General features: G+C 40.1%; 1 protein-coding gene across 1 annotated transcript; it reads right to left on the reverse strand.

Moving 5' to 3' along the window:
- Positions 1-1,118: 1,118 nt before the first annotated feature.
- On the reverse strand, positions 1,119-6,131 carry pigr (polymeric immunoglobulin receptor). The gene is made up of 8 exons (XM_077725066.1): positions 5,997-6,131; positions 5,177-5,518; positions 4,993-5,074; positions 3,317-3,558; positions 2,660-2,774; positions 2,431-2,516; positions 2,147-2,196; positions 1,119-2,075 (listed from the first exon to the last, which is right to left on the reverse strand). The coding sequence occupies exons 1-8, from the start codon at positions 6,043-6,045 to the stop codon at positions 2,028-2,030; spliced, it is 1,014 nt and encodes a 337-aa protein (XP_077581192.1). The 5' UTR covers positions 6,046-6,131; the 3' UTR covers positions 1,119-2,027.
- Positions 6,132-10,116: the final 3,985 nt, after the last annotated feature.

Consider the following 10,116-nt stretch of genomic DNA (forward strand, 5'->3'; position numbering starts at 1 on the left):
TATTACGGCCTTGTGTGGTAAGTGCGTGCATTTGGAATTGAATTGAAGTCCCCAAGCAGTATAAGGGTGTCCTAAGAAGTGGCATGGTCCAGCACCCCTTACTGGGACTACAAGAGTAGTAGTTTGATGGATAAGCACATACAACGGTTATTTGTTTCCACACCTGCAGCCAGAGGGAGCTGAAGTCAAATATAGAGGTGGAGATTCAGGGTGCATTAAGAATGCCCACACCTACATGGTCCTCTTACAATGAGAAATTCAAAATTGCAATACAGCCCAAGCCAACTTAGGGGGCATTGAGGTTAGCCCAATATCCAGTGGGCGCTTCTGGACATCATGCTCATTTGCTGACGGGGAGGTTTCATTTGACGACCTTAGAGAACAAGCTTCATAACTAAGAATTGATCCACCAAGATCGCATCATTAAATAATTTCGTAGCCAAAATCCTTGTCCTCTCACGCAGATGATGAACACATATGACGGAGCCTAACATTACAAATTCAAGCAGTGTATCGCAAGGGTCTCATGGGTGTAGATCCATCGTGTTTTTGCAAGGGGAGGTGGGAGGTCTGTCTCTGCCGAAGAAAGTGCCAATTCATTTAGGTAACCCATCACAGGAGATCAATTTCTTGTATCTGATTCCTCACCTTGGACCTGCTTATCATGGGTGACTGTGCCAGGGGCACTAAGTCCCAGAGAAGAGCTCCTAGGATTAATGAGATCCACAAACTCCTCCAGCACAATAGATTAGAATACTAGAACAGCATCACCATTTATTACCATTCCACATGTAAAGGGCAACTACATTCCCTTTCAGGTAGAACCTGTCAAGTGAACAGAACACACAAATGTAGATGGATGGGTTGCCTGCCAGGTCACCATGGAAGGTACTCTGGGTCATTGGATATGGGTATGAGGAAAGGGATGATAAAAACTCCCTAACCTGTAAAGCAGACTGCACAATCTGGAGGAAAAAATATATATTCAGAAGCAAAAAGAAAGATTGTTTGGAGAATTTCCAATGTTGGGAGTGTTAAGTCATGAGAGAACAGAACGAGGTATTCGAAATGATAATAAGCACAACATGTATAAAATGAAAAACATTAGTACATTTGTTCTGCATCCAAAATGTATTTATTGAGCCACGCTATAAAAGCAGACACATTTTTTTAAAAATCTGCAATAAACATGATGCAATAACCCATTCACTATGTGGTTTCTCATATTATTCTTCCATTCAGTAAATATTGAATTAAAAATACTTAAGGTAATGGATGGCATATTTTTCATCCTAATAAAAAGAACATCCTCATCTTCAAAAAAATGCCATTATTTGGTAAAAATAAAAATATTAAAAAAGATTGGGTTTTAAAATCTGTTTTATGTTTTAACTTAAAGGAGGTTATTGGCGGCGATCGACATCAAATCCATTTTGGCTTGGAGGGCTGACAGCGACAGTTCGATCACTGCCTGTACCCTTATCATATTGGGTTGAACGCCTATCGCAGACATGATGACTCAGTTCCAGCTCTCCAAATTGAAATGGATTTGAGCTCAAAATTCATCAATGGAAATTAATCAGTCACGGGACACAAGTAACAAAATTCCAAAATTATAATGACATTACAAAAGAAATGTATACTTATATTTACATTTGTTCCAACATGTATTGACCCCTCACCTACTTGAACTACACTGTTTATCTGATTATCACCATCGAGTGTTAAAGCTGACAAGTGAAATTTAGGCAGAATTTAAGCTTCCTGTGTAGGCAATATTCAATGATATTTCCCTTTACTTGAAATACATTGTTTATGTCACTATCACCATCAAGTGTTAAAGCTGACAAGTGCAATTTAGGCAGAATTTAAGCTTCATGTGCAAGCCATATTCAATATTTCCCTTTATTTGCTGTGGGCCAATAAAAACTGGGTAGCAGGGCCTAGTTTGGACCCCCGTGCTCTATCTAGCCAGTCAAAAAAAAAGCATGCTTCACGTTTCAGTTCACTTAGAAATCTGACAAATTCTACTCCACCATGGCCTTTTTGTTGAGGAGCATTATCCCTTTGTCCTCCTTTAAAAGATGAAAGGAAAAAAAATCATCGTTTGAATAGATGTATTAATATGCTATTCAAGAGGACTTACCATGTGTTGTGTTGTCCTCCATATAATTTGTCTTTGCTTTGGAAACCGGTCTGTAATAAATATTAACACGTTTAATAAATATTAACACTATCTATCTATTCACCCTTATCAATGTTTTATTACAGTCTCATTAGCGTAGCTGGTATAAGCTTAGCCCATTTCGGGAACAAATGCAAGCGTGTAGTTTCTATTTTGGATTGTTTGGCCTTTGCAGCCTTTTCCTCTTGTGGCTTAATGGGCAATATTTTTTGCTGAAATTGGGATGTGAATAAATGTCAACTTACCACGTTTCCACATCCAGTTTGCTAATATGGCCAAGGCAACAACCAGCATGAATGATCCACAAAACATCACCGACTCCACAGTGAAACTAAAAAGTGCATACACAAACACAGCTTGTTCAGAATCATGTACATCTTAAAAGAAAATGGATGATTGAAATAAACATCATGTAAATTTTTCAGCTACATTTACTGATTTTCAAATAAACGACTGTGGCAGTCACTTTCTCACATTTGACACTTCCAGCCATCCTTTGTGGTAAGTTTAGGAGCAGCTACATCTACAAACGACTGGTTTGCTGCTGCTGCTTCTGCCTGGGATGTCCCAGTCATAGCTGCGGTCGTTGCTGGAATTAAGAACATTTGAAATTTATTTCGAGCCCAATGTGAAAAACTTTGTGTTGTGTTGAAATAACTCTGAGTTTTTGAGTGCTGCTAATCGTATTACTTAAATGAAACATTTGGCTTACAAATCTGAATAATGTTTTTTTCTCTCTTCATCTAGCTTTTATCGATTTATTTATTTAAGTATGTTTTGATTTGGTTTGATCCGCTGATACCCACCCATCACATTGTTGCACAGGATCTGTCTTTATATACTATATTACAAGACCTAATGAACAAAATGCGGATCAAATGTGTTTCTTAGCCACCTTGTGGTGTAGTGGTTCACCAGCCTGACTTTGTTGCAGGTAGGCACGGGCTCAATTCCTGCTGCTGTCGGTATGACTGTGGCGCGGATGGCCATTTATCTCTCTGTGTGCCCTACGACTGACTGGCGACCAGTCTAGGGTGTAGTCTGCCTTTTGCTCGAAGACAGCTGGGTTAGGCTCCAGCAACCCTATCGAGGATGGGCGGTATGGTAGATGAGATGAGATGTGTTTCTTACTTCCACTCGAACTGGTAGTTGATGGGCGGTGAAAAACTTGGATATGGACTGGAATTTTCTCTTGTCCTACAGCACACCAGTACCAGCCCATATCTCTCCTCTGCAGGTTCTTTATGGTGATCGTCAAAGTCCCAGTTTTGTCATCATTGATGGCCACAGATGAATCATCATAGGTGCCTTCATTGCTTGTCATCAGGCAATTGCTCCAGTCTCCACTCCTACACCACATCTTCTCACTCTCCCTGTTGGTAAAGGACAATTCAATCAATTCTGTATTGTAGGAATTAACTCATGTGTACAGGTATGAATATGCTTGTCACAGATTGCATATTGACTTAACTTTCATGTTAGAGCAATTCACGCGTTTGGGGGATTGGCAGACTGCCCTGTACCAAGATGGGTGACACATGAATTGCATATGCACATTTGAATTTATCCCTGACAGACAGCAGAGGGGGGATTGATCATGTTATGGGGTTCTTTTTCATTCAACGGAACACAGGACCTTCAGGCTGGCATCCCTCATTACTGAGAGACCTCATGTGTGTTAACAGTTGTGGGGTTTTTTCAATGTTGCAGTTCCTCTTCTAGACCATATTGCACGTTCCCCTGATTTGAATCCCAAAGACAACATTTGAAGATGGATGGCAAGGGACGTTCATGACAAAACGTTATCATTTCAGGACAGGCCCTTTGGAGGAAACAATCTTGTTCCAAAAAGATTGCATCAAGCATGTCCAAACATTCTTTTAAATGATGGAGGAACTCATTGTTTTTGGTTCTGTTTTGAACATCTTTTTTTAATTGTAGCAATTATCTTAAAATTTGGATCAGCTGAGAAACAGCCTGGTATGGTGAGCCCTGCAGACAGGAACCCACTAAAATAAAACAGGAAATTGCATGAAATAACTCCACTGACTAAGATGTGTAACACACGTGCCACTAAAAATCTCATTTAGATCCAAATAGAGATTAAGAAGAATAACTGTATAAACTGTAGGGCAGGGGTGACAGACTCCGGTCCTCGGGAGCCCCTATCCAGTCTGTTTTCCATGTCTCCCTCCACTAACACACATGAATCAAATAAACGTGATCGGTATGAAGCTTGCTGAAGAGTTGATCATTTAATTGTGGTAGAGGAGGGAGATATGGAAAACAGACTTGATACGTGCCCTGGATGACAGGAGTTTTACCAACCAGAGAGAGAGCTGGTTTCAACAGTAGATATTAAGATATTAAACTCTCTCTCTCTCTCAAGAATATAATTTTGAGAGCAGATTTCAACAGGAAACTATCGGTCATGTTGTCATACGTTCGGCAACCAAACGTCATGGCGACCAAACGCCCGGCGACCAAACGTCCGACGACCAAACGTCCGACGACCAAACGTCCGGGCGACCAAACGCTCGGCGACCAAACATCCAGGGACCAAACGCCCGAGTTCCGGTGAATACGCATATGAAATTAGTGAGGTTTGGTAGCTCCAACAAGGTAAAGAGCCACTGGTCTATAGTATAGGGAAAAAAACAATTATTTTCTGCATGTGCCTTGCAATTGGCTGGGCTCAACCAGTTTGGGTATACCCCACCTCCTGCTCATTGTTGGCTGAGATTGGCTCCAGCACCCCCACAGCCTTTATTAGTGGTTCTGAAAATGAATGAATGGAAATAATATACCTGAATTTTGGACTGTAAAAACATTGAACTGTGACACTACGTCCCTCTTCTTCACTTACTCTGCCATTTTTAACAGACATTCCTGGAAAAAACACATTCAATTTTTTCACTGCCAAAAGATATATAATAGGTAATGTCATTAAAGCACTTGATAATATTAAAAATGCATACATGCTTAATTCACCTGAGATTACTGTGACGTAAGTGAAAGAATTGACATCAGCTTGCCAAAATCCACCAAGTTCCACACCACACATGTACCAGCCTGAATCCTCTTCCTTTAAGTTCTGCATTGTCACTGTGAAGACCTGCTGGATTGGGTCATCAAAAATACTTACTCTGTCCTCAGACTGGCTAACAGAGACGGGGTCATCTGTACGGGCCAAGCTTGTGCAGAATTCCCTCATCTTTCCCTTACACCAGTACTTAACAGAACTGGCATACTGAGGCTCATAATGACATGGGACGAGTAGTGAGTTGCCCTCCATCACTCGAAGCTCGGCGGCCATCAGCCCACCAAGAATGCCTGATGGACAAAACAATTACAGTTATTTCTTGTGCTGTTTCAATTCCAACTTTGAAGAATAGCAACGTTGCAGATATCAAAAAGTTCATGAATGCCTTGCCATGATGGAAGAAAAGAGAAGTGCTTTGGCAATTTCAGTTTCATTTCTCTTTTGTCAAGAAGATTCATGTTGATCAACTCAATCTTTCGCCAAAAGTAGATTGAGTCCCCACATTCTTCTTTGAACAAATAAACAAAACTAACTTTTGAGGACTTATAAAACAAAATCAGTTATACTACGCACGGAGTACTGCACGTTATTTTTTTTCAAACGTGGAATGTTACCGACTAGAAGAATTTGAAACATCTTGTACTCCAATATATTGGACTACCTAGGAACTATGTATCATATTCTTGGCTCTTTCTCATCACAAACGTTTCTTCAAAAAAAAAAATCATTAATAAAATACTAACACAACACAGGTGTTGTTTTTTTTACCTGGTATCCATGGCAACAAGTTGAGCAAAAGTCGGTTAACAAAGTTCATGTTTGAATTGGCGGTGATTTTCGATCCTTATCCCTTTCTTCTCCCAGTTCTCAGTTTTCTGTCTGCTATTTCAACACCACCCTGGTCATGTGACCATGAGTTGGATCGAGATGTTGAATGTGTTAACTACAACAGTGCCAAATAGATTTGAAGAGAATGCACTGTCATTGTTTCAGGTTAAAAATTATTAATATATTAAGTAGGATTGTGAAATATGCTGTTGTTTATCAAATTTGTTCAAGGTTAACCATATTTCACAAGTTTAAAATTTATAGATCTCCATGGTGTGCTACGATACCCATTATTAATGTGGGCTCCCTTATTTTTCCAGGATCTTTAAGTACGTGTTTTCAGTACTATTATACTTTTTGGCTGCTGTATATCATACAATGAGGCGAAGATGGCCACTCACTGGGGCTAAAGCTCTTAAGAAATTAATGAACGTAAAAAAAACATCATGTTATATCGTAAACTAAGCGTATTTATCTTGATTTCAATACAAAACTAAGTTATTTTCATATTACATGTTGCATGATTTTTGATGGTCTAAAAAATTGTGCGATGTTTCGGCATCAAATGGTATCCTCAAAAAATATATTTAAAAAAGTTGGATTGGATCGTAAGTCAAAATGCGACTATTGGGGCCTAATGATCATTAGCCCCCTGTTCTTCAAGACCTTAAGCTTAAGGGGCCTTTAAGAAGACTTCATCCACTGAATGCTAAAAAGTCAAAGTAAACAGAATATAAATTTGTATTCTTCATACCTATAGACACCCGGTTGTTACCACACAAGTGTCCATGTAAATAAAATAAAGTTGTTACTACACAAGTGTACCTGTAAATAAAACACAGTTGACCATAAGCCACATTACTGTAAATGGGAGGGAAAAATGTGGCTTATAGTTTAAAATTAAAGTTTTTACAGCGCAGGCCAAATGTTTGGACACCTTCTCATTCATGACAATTTACATTTTTTGATACTCACTAATGGGCGGCCCAGCGGATGAGTGGCTAGCGTGTTGGCCTCACAGTGGGGGACCTGGGTTCAAATCCAAGTCGTCCACCTGTGTGGAGTTTGCATGTTCTACCCGGGCCTGCATGGTTTTTCTCCGGGTACTCTGGTTTCCTCACACATTCCAAAGACATGCATGGTAGGCTGATTGGACACTCTAAATTGCCCCTGGGTATGAGAGACAGAGAGGGAGATAGGGACAGGGAGAGATCGATATATATTAATTTTTTCTTTCGGTGTCCAAACCGCGTTTCGACACAAGGGTCGCGGGGGTGCTGGAGAGGGCCTAACTATGGGCAACTGGCCGGGGACACCCTGATTTGGTGGCCAGTCAATCACAAGGCACAAGGAGACAGACAACCATACACACACTCATACCGGGCAGAAATTTAGAATGTTCAATTGGCTTATAGAGGAAACTGAGAAAACCCATGCAATCCTAGGCAGAAATTCACTGTGAGCACACCTGGGATCGAACCCTTGAACCCTTGACCTCAGAACTGTGAGGCCCAACACGCTAAGCACTCTTCCATGCGAAAAGGAGCCGGATGGACGAGTGGATAGCGCATCAGCTGGTTGCTGTGGCGGCCACACATTTCAATCCTGTGTCGGGATCTTTGTTTGTGGAGTTTCCATGTTTTCCTTGGGATTAGCTGGGTTTTCTCTGGGTACTCTTGTTTCTTACAGCGTCCCAAACTCATGCCGGTAGGCTGCTTGAACATCTTAAATTAGTTATGAGTCTGAGTATGGATGGTTGTCAATCTCCTTGTGCCTTGTAATTGGCTGGTCACCAATTCAGGGTGTCTCCTACGTGTTGTCCATAGTTAGCTGGGATATGCTCAAGCACCCCCATTATAAGTGGCACGGATAATGACTGAGTGAATGAATTAAGACTTCTGCATTCACCTATTGTTGATTGTAGGGTTCTCTAAACACGACTGAACTTAAAAAAGGAGGACTCCAATGGTGCTCAAAATGAAGGCAATTGAAGGCTAGGTTTGTTTGGGCACCAAGAATTGACATTGACTGGAGACAATTAACAAATACCGATAAAACTAGCTCAACCAAGATAGAGAATGTAGAAACTAAATAATAATATTATTAAGTATGCTAGTGATAATAGTCATCAATAAAAAAGCCCAATAAAAATAATCTTTAAGGAGTCATTGTCAAAAGAGATGATGATGCATGCAACCACACAAATAGTGTCATTTCAAAACCAGCAGAAAAAATAATCGTGGCGTTTACAACCTCATTAAAGCCACAAGGGGGCAGCCTTATGATTTTTTTATAACACATTCCGGGCCAGTGACGGGGGGACATCCTGAATCGGTGGCCAGCCAATCGCAGGGCACAAGGAGATGGAAGACCATGTATACTTACACCCATATCTAGGGGTAATATAGAGGGTCCAATAAGCCTACCATGCACGGAGTGTGGGAGAAAACCATAGTACCCAGAGGAGAACATTCAAACTCCACACAGGTAGACCGACCTGGATTTGAACCCACGACCTCATAGTTGTGAGGCTGACACGTAAACCACTCAAGTCGCCGGGCCGACCTGATAACAAATCTATGTATTATTCTAAAAAAAAAATTGCTGGCCACTGATTTAAGGTGCTCCTTGCCTAGTGCCCATAATTGGCAGGGATAAGGTCCTGCAGCCCACAACCCTTGAGAGAATAAGATGTATGGAAAATAAATGAATGAATGAGCTGTTCTAGTCTATATTCAACGTAAGGACAAGTTGGAATGGTCAATCAACCCACAAGGTTGTATAAAATGCTAAGAGACCAAAGAAAACCAAAGAAAACATGAGAAGAACAGGTAATATCTACGCCTGAGGGGATCGAAGATTTGCTTCCGGAACGGTGAGGTGATGATGATGATGATGTCGCTGATGATGTCCATCTTGACAATGACGTCGTTAATCGCTTACACACTCAGTGTTACACAGATTTATCTGCCTTAGTCTGAAGTTGGGTCCCGCCTCTTTTATGTTTTTGTGAAATACTTGCTGTGAAACATTTTTTTTTATTTATCGCCTAAATCTGGTCTGGAGACCCTCTTTTGTTTCGATTATTTCATTTAAAAAAATGATCAAATTCTGTTTATCCTTCAAATGTTATGTGATATATCAAATACACAATTTGACTGATGACTGCTTAGATTTTTTAAGAAATTGAATTACATAACCATTGAGTGAGAACAATAGGCCTGTGCAGTTCATGCACTCCTGTTTTGTCTGTTAATAATCATCTCCACAGCAACAACGCTACATGAATCATCAACTGATAACTAAATAAACACTGGAAATAATTATGATTCGTAAGGATTACTCAAAAGTATACAGACACGTTTCATCACACTACTGAAAATCACACTGCTCTCTTGATGTCATGTTTTTATGAATCATATGAATCATGACCTGTCAGTGCTAGGGGCGACAGAGTCTTGAGAAATACAGTATTGTAGTATGTGACATGCTTATGTCAAACCACTACTATGTGGTGGAGAGACTTTGGCTTAATCTAAAGAGAAAACAAGATTGACTGTGGTGCAGTGGTAGCTATACTTAGGTGCAGTATTTGAAAATGGTGGGAAATTTGATTTAAATGTCTAATGTATGTGTGAGGTTTTGTGTTAAGGTGTATATATATTTTTTTCATTTCATGTACATAAAACCCAGTGACAACCCTAGTTTGATTTATTAATAGTTCATCTCTAAAGGTTTTCCTTTGGATAATTTTAGCTCACCAAATGGTCAGTGGGAAGCCATTTCCTTCTGTTGTCAACTCACAGATGAATAGGGAGCCCAATTCATCCTTTATGTTTCCACTCACGCAGTCTTCTCGCCAAGCTGTGAATGTTGACCCTGTCGTTCATCACACTGCTTGCTCTTGGTTCAGCACACTCTGTTCAACTTGACATGCACTGGTGCTTTTGAATTTTATAATAAGCCTCCAATTTTATTAAAGAAATGCTTACTTGCAAGAACAAGTAAACGCATAAGCAAAAGTTTGAGTCACACTATGTGATCTTTAAAGTGAAATCAT

The sequence above is a fragment of the Stigmatopora nigra genome, chromosome 9, assembly GCF_051989575.1.
Source record: "Stigmatopora nigra isolate UIUO_SnigA chromosome 9, RoL_Snig_1.1, whole genome shotgun sequence".
Taxonomy (NCBI): Eukaryota; Metazoa; Chordata; class Actinopteri; order Syngnathiformes; family Syngnathidae; genus Stigmatopora; species Stigmatopora nigra.